Below are 20,164 nucleotides of genomic sequence, written 5' to 3' on the forward strand. Positions count from 1 at the left end.
GTTGTGTGTCTTCTCGTGGATCACCACCTTCCATGGCGGAGAAGCTTGTGTGTACCAATGATCCCAAGAGCTATGTTGCCCGGAGCTTGGCTCCTGGTCAGGTCACCCAAGGCAGGTAGGTCAAGGGGGAGTTTCCAGACGAAGCGTAACCCAACAAAGATCCAACAGAGACCTCAACGGCAGAAGTGTGGCAGAAGACGTCTCCGGGTCACAACGGCAGTGAAGGTGGATGAAGGCTGCAACAGAGGGTGGTCCCCAGTCGTCTTGGTTCTCCATGCCATTGGACTCTGGCTCACTCCCTGCCAAGGACCGTGTGGTGACTGCAGGTGCATCAGGTGCATCCAGGCCGGCCCTGCCTGGAGCTGCGCCCGAAGAGGTAACACTGAGGGCGGTCTGACAGGATGCGGAAGCTGGGCAGGCTAAGCTAACTGCTAGCCCACGCAGACCGGCACTTCCGACAGTCATCCTGGATGGCGTTCGTTCTCCTGGACAGTGACTTTTTTATTTATTTATTTTGACATGTCGGATATGTGTTTGGATGTGTGTGTTCTTGTAGTTTGCGTATGAGTTTTTGTCTTTGTGTTGCACCGCTGTCGGCCGGGGGAAACCCTATTTTGTTTCATTTCGTGTGCGCAAGTGCATGAAATGAAATGACAAATACGTGCTCCTGATCCCTGACCAGCCTCCCCGCGTAAAAAGCCGTCACGTGCGGGCGCCCTCCCATTATGCGGCTCCAGGATCGGCCTCTGCACCCACCTGAGGACCCAGAGGGACCCAGAGGGAGGACGGTCATACTCGACCCCGAGTGACCAATGATGATGATGATGATGACGGCGGTGCAATGCTTTTCTGTTCTGTCCAGTTCAAATGTGTCTTTTCCCTTCTTTCTCTCTTACATTTTGGTTCCCGTCTCTCTGGCGAGACCGTTTGGTTTGGACTAGTTCAGCACTATTTTTTAATGCATAGTCAAATAGCATTGCTAATGGGAAACTCCAAAGCTATCACACATGTGTAGACGTCTTTCCACAGAAGATGACTCTAATCTACCAAACGGAATAGGAAATGATACGTCGGCAGCCTCGGAAAAAGGTTTTCTGCGCCTCACGACAGCACGTCAGCAGTCAACCTGCCAGTATCTCCACAGCCGTCTCTCTAGACAGCTCCTGCTCGCTAGCGGGGTAAACAAAACGCTTTTGTTCAAAACAAATGTCCTGAAACCCTGGATGAAAGTGCTGTCAAAACACCCGTACCGCCTGAGAAAACCTGCAGTCACGTCACGGCCGCTCCCCTTTCTGTTCCTCCCAGACAGCCGCCATTAAACCCCGGTCTTGCTTCATTACCATGGCGGCCACCTTGCATTTCACCTCGCGTGACGGATCCAGTGTTACCGCTCTGGTTTCAGGGTCCCCCTAAAGCTGGGGACCCCCTGAAAGTAACCCCGGTTTCCCCATTAGCTGCTCCCCTGACTGCATCTACACCGCGTCAGTCCTGCAAGTTTCCGAGCAACGCTGTCTTAACGTGGAGCCACAAACAGACTGTAGAATAAAGAAGGCCTCTATGTCTTTATTCATAAATGACACCATTAATAACAATAATAATGCAGGTGAAATGTAAATTGGAGAAAAATTTAAATAAAATGCGCTTGAGAAAGAAGTAAAGAAGAAGAACGAAACCTACTTTATTTTGCCATTGTACAGGTTACAATGAAAACTGTTCTCTGCATGTAACTCGTCCTATTGTACAGGAGCAGTGGGTAGCTGTAGCGCCGCGGGACCAACTCCACATCCTCTCTCCATTGCTTTGCTCAGGGGCACAGGCAGGAGTATTAACCCTAACATGCATGTCGTTCTGTTGGTGGGATACTGGAGCATCCGGAGGAAACCCACGCAGACACCGGGAGAACATGCAAACTCCACACAGAAAGGACCTGGGACGGACTGGGGTTCGAACCCAGGGCCTTCCTGCTGTAAGGCAATAGCGCTAACCACCGTGCCGCCATCATTTCTTTTAATGATTTACTTTTACTACGAGTCAGCTTTACTTATTGTCGTCATCAAATTCCACCCCACACTGACGGTGGTGACTACAGAAAGGTGGTCATGGTGGGACAGCTGCTAAATAGTCCCATCAGACATTGTGTGGGCTACACATCCACACTGTCTAAGATTATGATTGGGCTTATTTTTTTTGTTTTTTTCCACTACTTCGACCATTGTTCAAACGATTTCACTGATATTGGCGCCACGGTGGTGCAGTGGTTAGCGCTGTCGCCTCACAGCAAGAAGATCCGGGGTTCGAACCCCGGCGCTGTCCAACCTTAGGGGTCATCCCAGGCCGTCGTCTGTGTGGAGTTTGCATGTTCTCCCCGTGTCTGCGGTGGGTTTTCTCCGGGTGCTCTGGTTTCCCCCACCGTCATAAAGACATGCATGTTAGGGTTAATACTTCTGTCTGTGCCCCTGAGCAAGACGAGCTGGAGTTGGTCTCCGGGTGCTGCACGGCGGCTGCCCACTGCTCCTAGCTACTCAGCTAGGATGAGTTAAATGCAGAGAGGAATTTTCCTACAGGATCAATAAAGTATCTCAAAGTCTATATATATAAATTAGTATGAATACAAAACAAAACCCTCTGGATCTAGTCACAATTTTGCTGTTTGCAGTTTAAAATCCCTCCACAGTTCACTTGAAAGTACGAACCAGTCTCGCCCAGAGCTAGCATCCAGTGAGCCAAGCTACTAATGTACTGCGTTCTCGAGAGACAGCTTTGGGAACTGTTTGATGCCCTAACTGAACTAGCATCAGAATCAGATTCAGAATAACTCATTAACTAGGGATCATTCACGCACAGGAGTTGGTGTTGCTAGCATTGGTGGAGTACAAATCAACTCATTCTGTAGGAAGAGACTGCGCAAGACATGCGCACAACAGACAGCAGCCATATTGTCCATGACACTGCTTGTTTGCGTTCAGCACTCTGTGGCCAGGTTCAGGTAAGCATCGCGAGGTTAAGGGAAGTGTGCTCCGTGCATGGTGGAGTTCTGCTCGAGTTGCTTTGAGTAACACATGTTGACATCTACTGTCAACGTGCTTCAGCTTTGACCCTTTAGCTCCTTACAAGGGGTTACTTTGCTGTAACAGTCGCTGGAAATCATTGTTGAAGTAAGACTGGCAGCCAACTGCCAAAACCAGAAGACGTGTAAAGCATCTTGTCGGCGGATCCAGCTTCCCAAACAGCATCCAGAATGAACACCGTGATTCTGCCTTCGCTCCTGTCGTTTGTAAAACCCTCAGTGAAAGAGAGCTGGCGTGCGGTTTGTATGATCATATTCGCTTAACGTCGGAAAAGATTTCTTATGGGCTCCGTCACCGATAAGGGACTTTTGTAAGAGCGACTTTTAGCGTTACCTCGTTTGATTGATATGGGTAGGAACGGGTGATTGTTTGACACCTATGGACATACTTACTGACTGACCATGACCTCAGGGGTTTGCCGTTTGTCATCTAGAGAGGCACCGATTGATCGGCCGGTGACCGGAATCGGCCATTTTTTCATGATATCGGCCATGACCGGTGACCGGCCGGTCACACTCAGATTCATCTGATTCTGGCTCCCACTGGCTCCCAGTTCGCATACATTTTAAGACTCTGGTGCTAGCCTACAGGGCAGTGAAAGGAACAGCTCCTTGCTATCTCCAGGCCGTGGTCAAGCCCTACACCCCCGCCCAAGCACTTCGCTCTGCTGCCTCGGGATGCCTGGTTGCCCCGTCGCTCAGAGGCCCCTGCTGCCGATCAACCCGGTCATGGCTCTTTTCTGTCCTGGCCCCACAGCGGTGGAATGAACTCCCCACTGATGTCAGGACAGCGGAGTCGCTGCCCATCTTTCAGCGCAGGTTGAAAACTCACCTCTTTAAGAACTGCTACCCTGTTACTTGTTCTTAGCACTTATTGTATTCACTCGTTTAAAAACAAAAAACAAAATCTCTTTCTTGCACTTTTACTTTAGCACTGGTTTTGCTATTAGATGCTTGTTTAGACGCACTTATGACCTCTGATGACTAGTAGTTCTCTTGATTTCCTATGTTAAATGATGCACTTATTGTAAGTCGCTTTGGATAAAAGCGTCGGCTAAATGACTGTAATGTCATGTAATGTAATGTCATGTCATGTCATGTCATGTCATGTCATGTCGTGTCATGTCATGTCATGTCATGTCATGTCATGTAATACATGTGGGTAACGGCGGCTCTCCTCGCACAGTCTCTCTTCAAAACAAGCATCCATTTTGTTATTTGGAGCATCAGCGTGCTAGCTAAACAGTACAGTCCACGCGGTCACAAATTTTGGGCTGCACGCAGACATCCGCATAGGGGTCCGCGCGGACCCTCGTGGACATGCAGACACGCTAAAACAAATCTTCAAAAACCATCGTTTGGGAAAGCAAAACATGTTAGATGAAGTGGGATATACTGCAATTCAGTTTCAGTTGGATGTACTGTGTACAATAAAGCTGTGTCCAGCTACCTGGAGGACTTCTTTATTTGGAGATTCGTTTGAGGGAGGGAAGCTCCTGGAAGCTGGTGCAGGGGGACTAGCCTGATCCTCCCACGCGCTACCTCCCCCTGGCGAAACCCCTCACTGTCAGGTGAGAAGAAGCGGCTGGAGGAGGCATGTGGTAGTCTGCAAGCCCTCCCCGGATCGGCAGAGGGGGTGGAGCAGCGACCGGGACGGCTCGGAAGACAGGCCGGGTACAAGTGGGGAGAAAAAGGGGGAAATTAATAAAAAAAATTAAAAAATCGGAATCGGCCAAGAAAATTGCAGTTGGTGCATCTCTATTGAAAACACCGTTCTGTCTTCAAACGTGCGTTTCTTCAGCCTTTATTTCTTAAAAACCAACTCATATCCTGGTAAAATGAATCCCCACCTGAAGATAAAACACTTTACTGTATCAGAAACACTGAGGATTCAGACGGTGTGAGCGCACACTGCTTCTTCACGTGCAAGTCACCCATCACCATTGCCACTTGTGGCCATGGAGGTCACGTGACCGATCTGACACGCTGATTGATTGAATCATTTTGTGAAATAACATTATTATGCTGTCATTTAAAAGACAGCAACCATCAAATTGTAGACTGTAACTGTCTGTATGCAGTGTTTCCTTTAGTTGATGACATTTCATAGATGTTTTCAAACAATGAAATTTTGTATTTCTAATAAATTTTGCTGTTAAATTACAAAGAATATGTACAAGGAATAGCTGTAATTTCACAATAACTCATTGTTGAAATATGTATAAATTATTTTACTGTAGTTTTATGGGGACTGTTTAGCATCTTTCTCTGTCAGACATTTTACTTTTTTTTTTTACAGTGTGGTCAATTATGCCATGTCACTTTTTCCCATAACACCAAATAGTATGGAAGTTACACGAAGTGAGACAGACTAATGCCTAAAACATGCATTCCAGCATTTAAACACCACCGATCAGTTTCCAGTTCATTTGGCAGAGATGTGGAAGTTATCCAAATACTTGTTTTATTTAATCTATTTTGTTTTTTCCAGACCTACATGCATTGCAGCATTTTTTGGAAACGTGTATACTCCGGTTTCATTCTCGCGAGAATGTGTGTTCGGGGCTCACAGTAACGCTGCAGAACCAAAGTCCTGAACAGGCCCCACCCTCCTCTACATCACGTAAACCACAGTCAGCGCACCGTCACCGACGCCGCAGGCAGCATCCGGGTCATTACTCTTTCCACGGCTGCTGAGAAGGCATTGTTGGGGTTTTTTCCCACAGGCATTGTCATAACCATTAACAATCCAACTCTTCATCAAGACAGCATCATCATCATCATCACCTTTATCATCGTTGCCATCAGTAACGCCAGTGCTGTCATCAGCATCGTCACCATCAGCAGCACGAGTGTCGTGTTTAACGAAGCCAGTCCACTCTGACACAAACACTGCGTCCATCCCATCCGCGACATCGCCACAGGTGTCTGCTGCGGCAGCACCTGCCCGCGCCGTCACTTAGACAGGAAGCGGCTGCCGGACTCAGCTCGACTCAATGCTTCCCCCTAGCTTCCTCTCCACGCAATGGTAGATGGACCGCATTTATATAGGACCTTTCTGGTCCGCCGACAGCGTGTGCCTCACATCCACCCGTTCGCACACGCTGATGGAGGAGGCTGCCATGCAAGGTGCAGTTAGGAGGTTCGTTGCATTGCTCAAGGACACTTCGGCACGCTCTCCGGAGGAGCCGGGGAATCGAACCAGCGACCTTCTGATTACTAGACGACCCGCTCTACCTCCTGAGCCATGCCGCCCCAGAAGACATGGAGACACACAGATGAGAGAGAGAGAGAGGGGGGTGTGGGGTGGGGGGGGTGAAGAGAAAGAGAGGACGTGATACGGGTATGATTGAAAGGAGAATGCTCCGATGCTCCTAAGGAGGAGAAAGAGGAGCGCTGGAGAGAAACCAAAATCAAGACTAAGACGAGTGGGAGATTGTGTGTGCGTGCACGTGTGTGCATGTGTGAGACTAAGAAGAAGAGGGTGTGCCAGTGAGATGAAATAATGTGAACACAGATAGATAGATAGATAGATAGATAGATAGATAGATAGATAGATAGATAGATAGATAGATAGATAGATAGATAGATAGATAGATAGATAGATAGATAGATAGATAGATAGATAGAGTCTGTGTGTGTGAGAGAAAGAGAGAGAGAGGGAGGGAGAGGGGGGACAGAGAGAGAGTGAGAGAGAGAGGGAGGGAGGGAGGGGAAGAGTGAAAAAATGAAGACCTAAGTGTCTCTGAGAGGGTGATGAGAGCGATGAAAGAGAGAAGAGGAAAAGCCAAAGGTAGGATAGCAAGCCCAACATCAAAGAACGTGTCTCTTTTGAAAGCAGCACACTTCCCCCTGGCGAGTGAATGGGCCGGCAGTTAGTCGGTCAGGGGTTCAAAAAGCACTCAGAGGGTGCGAATCTGGCTCGTTTACCCAAGGAAGCGCCCGCCAAGAACAGGAAAGAGAACTATTAAAATCAAAAATATGATCTTACACACAAACACACACACACACACACACGCAAATATATAAACAGTCATAAGGTTTATGGATGTGAATATGGCTACTGCATGTAAAATATGGCCACTGCATGTAAAACATGGCTACTGCAGGTTAAACATGGCTACTGCAGGTAAAACATGGCTACTGGATGTAAAACATGGCTACTGTAGGTAAAACATGGCTACTGCAGGTAAAACATGGCTACTGCAGGTAAGACATGGCTACTGTAGGTAAAACATGGCTACTGCATGTAAAACATGGCCACTGTAGGTAAAACATGGCTACTGCATGTAAAACATGGCTACTGTAGGTAAAACATGGCTACTGTAGGTAAGACATGGCTACTGCATGTAAAACATGGCTACTGTAGGTAAACATGGCTACTGCAGGTAAAACATGGCTACTGCAGGTAAAACATGGCTACTGCAGGTAAAATATGGCTACTGCATGTAAAACATGGCTACTGTAGGTAAAACATGGCTACTGTAGGTAAGACATGGCTACTGCATGTAAAACATGGCTACTGTAGGTAAACATGGCTACTGCAGGTAAAACATGGCTACTGCAGGTAAGACATGGCTACTGCATGTAAAACATGGCTACTGCAGGTAAAACATGGCTACAGCATGTAAAACATGGCTACTGCATGTAAAACATGGCTACTGCAGGTAAAACATGGCTACTGCATGTAAAATATGGCTACTGCATGTAAAACATGGCTACTGCAGGTAAAACATGGCCACTGCATGTAAAATATGGCTACTGCATGTAAAACATGGCTACTGCAGGTAAAACATGGCTACTGCATGTAAAACATGGCTACTGCAGGTAAAACTAGCAGCATCGCCATCTCGAGGAGCTGGCAGGCTGCAGCATCTTTACCTGTGAGCAAGAGGGGGATAGGAACACCGCGTAACGATGAAGCGTCCCCCATGACTTAATCTTTGTAATTACATAAACAGTCAGTAAAAAAGTCCATCTGTTGCAAGTACGCTGTAAAAAATAACCTTTAAAATCGGGAAAAAAAATTCCGGCAGCCGAGGCGCCAATAGAACACTGTAAAATAACAGAAATTAACCAACTCATGAAACTCGTTTTCATGTTATTTCAGATTAGACACGCAAGTTCACAGCCTAATTTTACCGACATTTCCATGCATTTCTGAAATACACTAAAAGTCTGTAAAAAAGGGGGAAAAAACATATATTACAGTTTGTTTTTTTTACAGTGTATGATTCTCTCAGCACTAGTGTGGTGTAGCTTGATCACCCACAACCAGCAGTCACATCCGCCAAACACCCCTAATTCATAATCAGGTAACTGATATGCCAGAAAATAAACGTTAAAAAAGTCCCTTTACGCATCCGCAGTCACAACACCTCAGCGTGTCGCACACAGCAAACCGAAACACCACTCACTCACTAACAGCGAGTCAGCAAGAAGGCACTGGTGCCTTGCTCAGAGGCACGATAGGAAGACAAAGTGGGTGATTTCTGATTATAAAACCTGCATGGACCAGTCTGTGCAAACTTTTAACCAACCTCATATGGTGATTTGAGGGCTGATAAAGACGTCATTTAGCATCACATAGGCAGTCTGTTTGCAACTGAGCCAGCCTCAACGTAGTGCTGACAAGCTGCGCACGCGCGTGCGCGTGCACAGTCATGAAAACCCGCAGCAGCGCACACGGCGACGTGGATCCCTTACCTTCCTGCACAGCCTGGAAGGGGTTGTTGGGCTCGATCAGTTTAATGGAGTGGGTGATTTTCTCACTCTGCAGGATGTCGTCGTTCAGGCTGAGGTCCGAGACGGCCAGCTGGAACACCTCGTCGTCCCTCTCCGCGTTCTCCTCGAATATAGCGCCTGGACACAAGGTGGACATTGGCGGAGGTTACGTTTTCAGCGGGCACTTACAGCAGCAAGCCGCCTCACAGTTTCAAGGCCGCGCCACACTTCCGGCTACAGGCTCGCCGCAGCCGGAACTAAACACTAGAACGACCAAGACCGTCGTTATGGCCGTTTTGGATTTTCAGTTTAATAACTTTGTGTGTGTGGGGGGGGGGGGGGATATACAGACCTGCTGCTCCCTAAATTCTCCTAAAATTGCATATATTTGCAGCAAAATGGGTTTTAAACCAATTGCACCAAAAAAAAGTGATGATCAGATCTACCTAAAACGACCACCATGAGTGGTCATCATGACCGCTCATAATTTGCGCATGATCGTGCGCGTCATGTCCCTATCTATGACGTGTTTTGGTCGCGTCATTTCCTGCGCGAAGTTCATTGGTCTGTCCCAGAAACACACCAGCAGCTTGATTTGTGATTATGTCCAACGTGTCTGGGTACAGACGCCGTTACAGACGCACCATGGCAACCACCGAGGCGCTGCAGTATTTACAGGCGCTGGACGGCGGCCATTTTAAATTGTTTAAAAATAGTATGAAAGTTGTTAAAATGTTAATTTTGGGGTCAGTTAGTTTCATAACAGACATACTAACATATGCAATGCATTAATATCTCAGTTGGGTATTTGTATAGACAGAATATAGAGTTTAAAAATCGTGGAGGTCAAAATGACCGCCCATGGTCGTTCTGGTAGTTTTTTAAGTTGTGGTCGTTATTTGGGACTGTTTCAAGTGTCATTTTCATTTATTATTTTTTTACATTTCACGTTTTGTAGGCCTTGTTGCGTTTGTTAGATTAGCAATATGTGTTTTCCGTTTTGTTTTTCAGGCTATATTTTCACTTTTTCAAGTTTGCTATTCAAGTTCGACCATGTCTCTCTGAGGTTTAAACTGTTTACAAATAGTATTACAGCTGTTAAAGTGTTCATTTTGGTGTCAGTCGTTTCCTAACAGACACATTAACATATGTAATGCATTAATATCTCAATTGGGTATTTACCTTGACAGAATATAGAGTTTAAAAACCGGCGGTCATTTTGACCGCCCATGGTCGTTTTAGGCAGGAGTGAGTTCCCAGTCGTTCTAGTGTAAATGCTGCAAGTGAAGCCTCTGTCCACATAGCCATGCAGAACAAACCCCAGCCGGGTGATGTAAGGAGGGAGAGAAGGATGGATAGACGGATAAGACGACAAGCGGGAGCACTCTGTCACTCCTCACCGAGCCGAACAAAGGAGCGGGGTGTCAACTGGCACCTGCACGGATGGTTGGACGGAAGTTGTGAAGCAGACAGGGGAGGGGAGAGAACGAGGGGGAGAAGTCTCTCGTGAGTGTGCCGAGACAGTCACCCTGCACAAGGGTGCTCCTTAAAAATGTACGAATGGATGTACCAACAACGGACGGATGGACACACAGGGACGGAGAGGAGAGAGAGAGGCGGACAGATTGATGAATGAAACTTCCCATACAGTGTTGTGAGAATTTGTCATGCACAATTAGAAAAGCTCCCATACAAGTGAGAATTCAATTTGTCAGGCTGCTTGTGCTCATTCAGCTCAGCGAGTATCTAAATGAACAGTGGCATAGTCCTCAGAACAGAATCGACTGCTTCCCTCTGAGCGAGGCTGAAGGGATGCTGTCTAGTTTCTGGGCTTGATCAATCAATCATCCACGTTTCAAATTCCAATCAGCGAAGCGTTTTTAATTAAGAATTAATCTTGTTCCACCTGTCAAAGATGTGGCAAGAGAATTGATGCGAGGCGTCTATTTCGCCTTATCGCCGCAGCAGCTCGGGGAGCCCCGAGAATTCTGCGAATTTAGTAGGAAATTAGTTGTCGCACCCAGTGTTGGTCGTTGGTTAACCCCTCCCATATTAGGAGCTTGCATGTGGCCCTGCTGGCCCCAGATCAGATCCGGACAGGACCCGCAGCCCTCCTGCTCAGTCTGCCTCGGCCTTCCCACTGTTTTTCAGCAAAGCCATGTTGGGGGATTGGGATGCCCGCTCCCCTTTATACCAAGCGACTCATGCAGACCAGGAAAGGGGCCCTGGACGATCCAAAGATCACCTTCAGCACATGTAGGCATATCGCGTAAATTAAACGAGACAGATTCCTGTACAGGCGCCAGCAGGAAAATAGACTCCTTCGATGTTTGAGACTGAAGTTCCTTACAAGTGTCTCTTAAATTAATTGAAACTCATATTCGTCTACATGCATGTTTTTAAATCCATCCCGGTTACGATACCGCGAGACGTATTAAGTCAAAAACTAAGGTCACAGAAACTGAATTTCAACGACTCCAATTTCACGATGAGAAATCATTTGGACTTTGTTTTTAAATGCAATTTTATGAACTCCATTTACAAAATGAAACTCTGCCCTCAGCGACCTACTCAAATGCTGCTAATGCTGCTGATGATAGTGATGATGATGATGCTGGTAAGAGGTGATGATGATGATGATGGTAATGATGATGATATTGGTGCTGGTGATGATCAGAATCAGAATCAGAATACTTTATTCATCCCCGAGGGGAATGATGACGATAATGATGATGGTGTTGATGATGCTGGTGATGATGATGGTGGTAATGATGATGACGGTGATGATGATGATGTTGGTGATGGTAATGATGATGGTGATGATGATGATAATGATGATGCTGATGATAATGTAATGACGATGACAGTGATGATGATGCTGATGATGCTGATGATAATGTAATGATGATGACAGTGATGATGATGCTGGTGATGGTAACGATGATGGTGATGATGATGATGATGTAATGATGATAACGTTGATGACTATGATGCTGCTGATAGTGATGATGACGGTGATGATAATACTGGTGATGGTAATGATGATGGTGGTGATGATGATGATGATGATGATGATGATGATGATGATAACGTTGATGACTATGATGCTGTTGATAGTGATGATGACGGTGATGATGCTGATGCTGATGATGATGTAATGATGATGACGACGATGATGGTGATGATAATGCTGGTGATGTTGATGATGATGGCGGTGGTGATGATGATGCTGGTGATGTTGATGATGATGATGATGTAGCTGGTACGTGTATCAAACACCACTCTGGCAGACCAAACAGCCAGAACTCAGAAGTCAGTTTGGATTCTAATAATCTAGTCGCTTGGTTGAATATTCAAAGTATCTCAAGAATCGTGTGGTTCACCGCCAACAGCAGCGTTCTGCCAGAGGAACCAGTCTTCTGTCAGCCATCTGCATCAAACGTGATTCATTGGGGCGCCAACAAAATGATAGTCTTCCCTCACTTTATTACGAGCGCATGTTGCCTTTTGCAAATTGGAAATATCTGATAGCAATACCAAGCTGTCCTCGCAAGACATTTAATTTACTTTTCAAAAAACGCACGTGCTTTAAGTTTTGCGTAATGAACGTGACGTTTTCCTCCTCCCTCGCAGATTTATGTACACGCCCACATGCCAACTCATGGCCCGCCATGTCCTGTTGTAAATAACTTACAATCTCAACCCCTCTTTCAAAACCCCAACTCCATGTCGTCTCCTTCGGTGACTGCATGGACAAAAATGTGCAGCATTACTCTCGGGTGTACTGTGTTTATCCACAACTCCATCCGGTACCGGCCCTCCTGTCCAGCAGCCTGGAGCGCTGAGGGGCGATGACACGAGACGTGATTACTTTGGAGCCCCATCGCAGAGAGCCCCTCGGGAGACTACGTCAGATGGCTGTCGAACCTGGTTATCAGAACCTGTACGTGGTTCAGCACGCCTGCCCCGTATACGATGGATGTGGTTTGTCAATTTACCGTTCAAGTGAAAGGCTTGGGCTCGAACCCCCGTGTCACGGCACCTGCGGAGCTAGAAGACCCCGCAGGAGCTATCTGAATCCCTATGGAGCCGTGCTCCACAGCTCACCCTGAACAGGGGCAACAGAAACCCCAATACTGCGGGGGCGTCCGGGTAGCCTAGCGGTCTATTCCGCTGCCTACCAACGCGGGGAACGCCGGTTCGAATCCCCGTGTTACCTCCAGCTTGGCTGGGGCGTCCCTACAGACACAATCAGCCGTGTCTGCGGGTGGGAAGCCGGATGTGGGTGTGTGTCCTGGTCGCGTCACTAGCGCCTCCACTGATCAGCCGGGGCGCCTATGCGGTGGGGAGGGGGAACTGGGGGGGAATAGCGTGACCCTCTCACGCGCAACAGTCCCCCTGGCGAAACTCCTCAGTGCCAGGTGAAAAGAAGCGGCTGGCGACTCCACATGTATGGGAGGAGGCATGTGGTAGACTGCAGCCCTCCCCGGATCGGCAGAGGGGGGCGGCGCAGGGACCCCCTGTTGATCCAGTTTTGCTATTATCATCATTAGATAGTGAATGAGTGGATGCGTTTATGCTGCGATCGTAGCTTTATCACAGTTTTATCAGCAGGACCAGCAGGTCCTGCAGACACGAGTATCCCTCATGTCCCGTCTGCCGAGTCACAAGGTTAGAAGTAACTTTATAACAACCCGTCAGGTAACTCACGTTGACTTCCTCCCATTAACAGCAACGTCTTCTCTGTTTTTTGGACGAGCCACGGAGCGGGAAGTCAAAGAACATCAGACCTGCCACCTCAGAGGGGCTAACAGAGGTGTGCAGAAGACCAGAACCAAGCCTGCCTAATTGTCTGTCATGGCAAATGCAGCTCCGCCGCACTGTCTCAACAGAAAGGGGAGGAAAGAGGGATGCATTTATGTGGGCGTGTGATAACTTCCGAGGGTGAGGGATGGCATCCCGCGGCCAAACAAGGGGGAGAAAAACAAAAATCGAGTTGGACGAAGCAAAGCTGGAGGTGGTGCTTTTTGGACGAGGCCGGCGACTACGCCAGCCAACAGCATCATTCTGTCAGTGATAACCTGTTTTCTATCTCGGCTCCTGAAAACTCTTGGACCAGTCCAGCGTGAAATGGGCCCCACTTTTATCCCCCCCCCCCCCCGAGTGTGGACAGCCCTGCGGTATCACCGCCACCCTGCTCCTGGCCTATAGCTCCTGGATCTTTTGGAAATATCCCACTGATCAAAACCCTGACCCACGCACGTGCTATAATAATAGGGCGGCGCAGTGGGTAGCGCTGACGCCTCACAGCAAGAAGGTCCGGGGTTCGAACCCCCCGGGGTGTCCAACCCTGAGGGGGGGGGTCATCCGAGGTCGTCCTCTGTGTGGAGTTTGCATGTTCTCCCCGTGTCTACGGTGGGGTTTCCCCCACCCAAGACATGCGTGTTAGGGTGAATACTCCTGTCTGTGCCCGTGAGCAAGGCACGGCGGGGTGAACGGGAGTTGGTCCCCCGGGGTGCTGCACGGCGGCGGCCCACTGCTCCTAGCTACACAGCTAGGATGGGTCGAACGCAGAGCGTAACTGCCCTACGGGGATCGTTAGAGTATATCCAGATAAATAGATAGCGCTTGGTGGGACCCCACGATCCGGGGAACACGAAATGACGGAACACCTCGTGGCCTCCCGGCCAACGTGAAGGCCACAGTGGCTTTGGCACGCAAACCCCCTGCTGTGATTTGGGAAGGGCTGAGCTGTAAACGCCTCTAATGTCCCCGCTGGGAGCCACCGATTCGCCCCAAGCCACTTCCCTCTTCGGTGCGGCCCAATAACCAACCCGCCCTGGGAAGGACTGCACACGTGCACGTGCATGTGCACGTTTGCGGCCCGTAAAACCGATACCGCTGCTCTCAACCGGGTCCCGTACCGGTGGGTTCCTATCCTGCCAGGTACCCCCTCATTACATGCGCCTGTTTTCGGAGACCGGGATAAGGACGTCCGGTGCAACGTGTGGAACCTGTTGGTAGGCAGGACTCGGAACCGCTGCAGCCCAAAGGGTGCAGAAACACCTGAACACACATGGACCGATGCCCCCGTGTGTGTGTGTGTGTGTGTGTGTGTGTGTGTGTGTGCAGGTGCGGAGGGAAACGGCTCGGTGAACCCGTTCACGGAGACAGCGCAGGGATCCTTTAGCCCCGTTCTGGAAGCGGGCCTGGCTGATCTGATTTAGCGGCGGGGCGAGAACAGGCCGCAGCTGTTTGTGGGCTCTGCCAGCGATAACAGATTGGATCCCCGCAGTCTGAGTCTGCCGTTCCAACCAGCACCGGGGAAGATGGGTATGAGAGAGAGAATGGCTGCTCTCCGGTAAGCCGTAAATCACCCCCCCACCCCCACCCACCACCACCACCACCACCTCCACCCACACAGGCTCCTTTATGAAAATAGACGCCCTCTCCGTTCAGCCTTCGTGATGTGTCAAGTGTTAGGACAGGGGAGATACTCCGCGGGGTGGTAATGAGTAAAATAATTGGTAGAGACTCGCCTCGTCTATGCAAGACCACTTTTTTGTTTTTTTTGGTCCAGATCAAGTCTTTTACACTTGTAACCCCCCCACCACCCACCCCACAAAAACGACCCTCTCGTTTTGAACCACGCCGAGGGGAGGAGGAGAGGAGGAGGGAAGGAGGGAAGGAGGGGAGAGATGAGCAGACCGGGACACTGACAATAAAGCAACAAGCATGGACAAGATGGATGCTGGGCCGGGGGTTGCGGGTCCGGGGTTGGGAGTGTCACACGTGATATGGGCGCCGCATCCGGCTGCCGAGTCCGTCAGAGTCAGAGCACCGGTTCAGGAGAAGGGAGGCGCTGAATACGATGCTCAGCCTCCCACGGCACGGAGGTGCTGGGGACACACAAGATGGAGAATGGAGAGACTGCTCTGCATTAGGGGCAGAAACAACTCTCGGCCACCAACCCCCCCCCCCCCCCGTTTTTCTCCCCAATTGTACCCGGCCAATTACCCCACTCTTCGGAGCCGTCCCGGTCGCTGCTCCACCCCCTCTGCTGATCCGGGGAGGGCTGCAGACTACCACACGCCTCCTCCGACACATGTGGAGTCGCCAGCCGCTTCTTTTCACCTGACAGTGAGGAGTTTCACCTGACAGTGAGGAGTTTCACCTGACAGTGAGGAGTTTCACCAAGGGGGAGGTAGCGCGTGGGAGGATCACGCTATTCCCCCTCCCCTCCCCCCGAAAAGGTGCTCCGACCGACCAGAGGAGGCGCTAGCGCAGCGACCAGGACACATACCCACATCCGGCTTCCCACCCGCAGACGCGGCCAAGTGTGTCTGTAGGGACGCCCGGCCAAGCCGGAAGTAACGCGGGGATGCGAACGAGATGCCCGTGCTGGTAGGCAACGGAAGCGGCACGCTGCCCGGACGCCCACCGTCCCTTCCTAACATCCATTTGCCGATAGCAAGGTGACGCCTTACACGTGCCACCCTTAGCGCACAGAAACAAGTCTAGTCTGTTTCTAACGTGACGGTGTAGAGTTGTGCCATTGGCAATCCCCGACTTTCCCTCGCGCCAGCCCGCGAGGGGACTGCCCACCAGTATGGAGTCCCGGACTACTTTAAGACAGGGCGGAACGAGACACAGAGACGTGCAACTAGTCCAATACCCGACGACTTCACGTGCCGTCTGCTCCGCGATTAACAGCGTGGTTCTGATTCTGCAAAGGTTATTGGGCCCTGTTGTGTTCTCGACTTTATTCTCCATTCACCCCCCCTTCCTCCATCCCCTCCCCCTCGGTCCTCTCCTTCCATCCCCTCCCCCTCGGTCCTCTCCTTGCACACTCTCCCCCCCGGTCCTCTCCTTGCACCCCCTCTCCCCCGGTCCTCTCCCTGCACCCTCTCCCTCGGTCCTCTCCCTGCACCCTCTCCCCCGGTCCTCTCCTTCCATCCCTTCCCCCCGGTCCTCTTCCTGCACCCCCTCTCCCCCGGTCCTCTCCTTGCACCCCCCCCCCGGTCCTCTCCTTCCATCCCTTCCCCCCGGTCCTCTTCCTGCACCCCCTCTCCCCCGGTCCTCTCCTTGCACCCTCTCCCCCGGTCCTCTTCCTGCACCCCCTCTCCCTCGGTCCTCTCCCTGCACCCTCTCCCTCGGTCCTCTCCTTGCACCCCCTCTCCCCAGGTCCTCTCCTTGCACCCTCTCCCCCGGTCCTCTCCTTGCACCCCCTCTCCCCCGGTCCTCTCCTTGCACCCCCCCCGGTCCTCTCCTTGCACCCCCCCCGGTCCTCTCCTTGCACCCTCTCCCTCGGTCCTCTCCTTCTACACCCTCTCCCCCGGTCCTCTCCTTGCACCCTCTCCCTCGGTCCTCTCCTTCTACACCCTCTCCCTCGGTCCTCTCCTTCTACACCCTCTCCCTCGGTCCTCTCCTTGCACCCTCTCCCTCGGTCCTCTCCTTCTACACCCTCTCCCCCGGTCCTCTCCTTGCACCCTCTCCCCCGGTCCTCTCCTTGCACCCCCTCCCCCGGTCCTCTCCTTGCATACCTCTCTCCCCGGTCCTCTCCTTGCACCCCCTCCCCCCCGGTCCTCTCCTTGCACCCTCTCCCCCGGTCCTCTCCTTGCACCCTCTCCCCCGGTCCTCTCCTTGCACCCTCTCCCCGGTCCTCTCCTTGCACCCCCTCTCCCCCGGTCCTCTCCTTCCATCCCCTCCCCCGGTCCTCTCCCTGCACGCTCTCCCCCGGTCCTCTCCTTCCATCCCCTCCCCCGGTCCTCTCCCTGCACGCTCTCCCCCGGTCCTCTCCTTGCACCCTCTCCCCCGGTCCTCTCCTTCCATCCCCTCCCCCGGTCCTCTCCCTGCACCCTCTCCCTCGGTCCTCTCCTTGCACCCTCTCCCCCGGTCCTCTCCTTCCATCCCCTCCCCCGGTCCTCTCCCTGCACGCTCTCCCCCGGTCCTCTCCTTGCACCCTCTCCCCCGGTCCTCTCCTTCCATCCCCTCCCCCGGTCCTCTCCCTGCACCCTCTCCCTCGGTCCTCTCCTTGCACCCTCTCCCCCGGTCCTCTCCTTCCATCCCCTCCCCCGGTCCTCTCCCTGCACCCTCTCCCCCGGTCCTCTCCTTGCACCACCTCTCCCCCGGTCCTCTCCTTGCACCCTCTCCCCCTCGTTTAAAGTCACACGAGCCACCGCGATGCTGCCGCTTGGCGAGGCTTCGGATGGTCTGAGGACAAATTCCACTGAGCGCCCCGAGCTGCAGCACAATCCCAACATGTCAGCAGACGCGGGCTTTGCTCCTGCGGAGCCGGCGGCTCCTTCGCGGCCGGTGGGGCAGATAGATGCCTGCCGCATCCAATCGGCCCCACTGCGCTGAGTTACTAACACGCGCCGCGGTGTCGGGCAACGCGGGCGGGCGGGCGCGCGCGCTGTAACTTCGGGGTACATGTGGTCCCGTCCGGGTCTTTAACGCAGAGCAGCACCGGTCCACCTGACTTCACCACCACTCAGCCGACCACGTCCACGACGAGTATAAACCCGAATAACCCGCAAAAAAACAACACACACACACACACACACACACACACACACACACACACACACACACACACACACACACACACACACACAAAATTAGGGTGCGAACCCTCTCGGTGCGTCCTGCGCGCATCCGTCGGATGTGTTGTGTGTTTGTGTGTGTCTGTGTTGTCGGGTTGTGGGTCGCTGACGTTATGTAGGGCGCCAACAGTTCGCGTTTGTCCCCTTTTGCCACCTCTCCCTCGCGCAGACTCCGTTAACATTTCACTCACGTCCAATTCAAAGTTCAGGCTTACAGATGAGGGGCGGAGAGGGATGGACGGAGGAAGGGAGAGGGAGGGAGAGAGGGGGGACGGAGGGGGGGACGGAGAACGGCCCCGCCGGTGTGTCCGCGCTTCACCCGCGACGAGTCCGCTCGCGGATTTGCAATGACGAGCGGCGGGGGGCTTCCTCCGACCTGGGGGGGGGGGGGCGGACGGGTGGGGGGGGGGTGAGACCACTACGCGGTGCACACTTCGCGGCTACTTTCTAAAGCGCCGCGTCCGTTTTCCCCGCCGACGTGTTCCCCCCCCCCCCCCCTCTTCGGCGCGCGTATACGAGCCGGGACGCAACAGCCTCCCAGCATCCCGTCCGGGACGCGAATTCTGATGAGGCGCCAACTCAAGCGGTCTTTTACCGGAGGGGGGGGGAGGGGGAGGGGGTCGGGGGGGGGGAGCACGGCGGTAAAACCCATTCCCCCCCCCGGATTGCAGTAACAACACTCAAATTCTCCAAACTCGCTTTATTCTAATTACGCTCGACACCCCCCCCCCTTCCTCCTCCTTCCTCCTCCTTCCTCCTCCTCTTCCAATATCTGCACACCTTCCAATAAATGCATCGACACCTGCAGGGCGACTAGTTTTCGGATCAAAAAGCATGGGAACGGGGGGAGGGGGGAGAGGGGAGGGAGGGAGGGGGGGGGGTCAATCATGCGTCCGCGTACACAAGCCTGCCCCCCCCCCCGGCACAGCACAGCGCTCCCCCCGCCGGCTCTCTTACCGATGTGGATAATGGAGTCTGCGCTCACGGTGTGGCACTGCAATATCCACAGGGAAAGGCATAATATCAGCAATTCCATCTCCGGTCTGTGCAAAAGCGGCTCATCCACGATCCCTCGGTGTTGGACGGACAGATCCCCAAAAAAAAGAAGAAGAAGAAGAAGAAGAAGAAAAAAGAAAATAAGCGGCGGCGCGTAAAAGCGGCGGTGGTGTTGCGTAAAAAGCTGCGAGCGGCCGCCGGACAGTGAGAATAACAACGGCGCCGGCCAAAAACACCACAAAGCCCCAAGTGCCGCCTGCTTAGCGAGGGAGGGGGGGAGGAAAAATCCCGCACAAGTGAGGAAGGGGAAGTAGCGGAGGCTCGGACGGGAGGACGGCGGGCGAGCGGGGCCGTGCGCGGCTGAGGAGGATCCGCCGGGGTGAGCAGCTCTCCGCCTCTCTCGCGCTCAGCGGAGTCAGAGACATAACAAACTGCAAACTGCGGAGGAGGAACAGCCCGTCTCTCTCTCTCTCTCTCTCCCTCTCCCTCTCTCGCTCTCTCTCTCGCTCCCTCTCCCTCTCTCTCTCTCTCGCTCGCTCTCTCGCTCCCGGACCACGTGACTGCAGAGCCTCTATCTCCGGCGCCGTGACTCGACCGGAGAAAAGAAAAAGCGGCGAGAGATGGAGGGATGGAGCTACGCGGGGCGAGCCGAAGAAGCCGCGGAAGCGCGGGCGGCTGGAGAGCGGGGGGGGGGGAGGTGGAGGAGGAGGAGGAGGAGGAGGAGGGGGATTGCCCCCAAAAAGTATAGCTCTAGAGGTGCCTTTCAGATTGC

The 20,164-nt window shown here is 52.1% G+C and overlaps 1 protein-coding gene across 1 annotated transcript in view; it reads right to left on the bottom strand.

The window, feature by feature from the left end:
* LOC130127193 (glutamate receptor ionotropic, delta-1-like) overlaps positions 1–19,432 on the bottom strand; it is a 613,283-nt gene extending 593,851 nt beyond the window's left edge. Inside the window, exons 1-2 of the mRNA XM_056296763.1 lie at positions 19,354–19,432; positions 8,774–8,929 (exon numbers count right to left, since the gene is read on the bottom strand). Of these exons, the coding sequence (XP_056152738.1) occupies positions 8,774–8,929; positions 19,354–19,432 (235 nt within the window). The remainder of the gene's footprint in view (positions 1–8,773; positions 8,930–19,353) is intronic.
* Between the last annotated feature and the right edge of the window lie 732 nt (positions 19,433–20,164).

Source organism: Lampris incognitus, chromosome 17, assembly GCF_029633865.1.
Source record: "Lampris incognitus isolate fLamInc1 chromosome 17, fLamInc1.hap2, whole genome shotgun sequence".
In the NCBI taxonomy this organism is placed as follows: domain Eukaryota; kingdom Metazoa; phylum Chordata; class Actinopteri; order Lampriformes; family Lampridae; genus Lampris; species Lampris incognitus.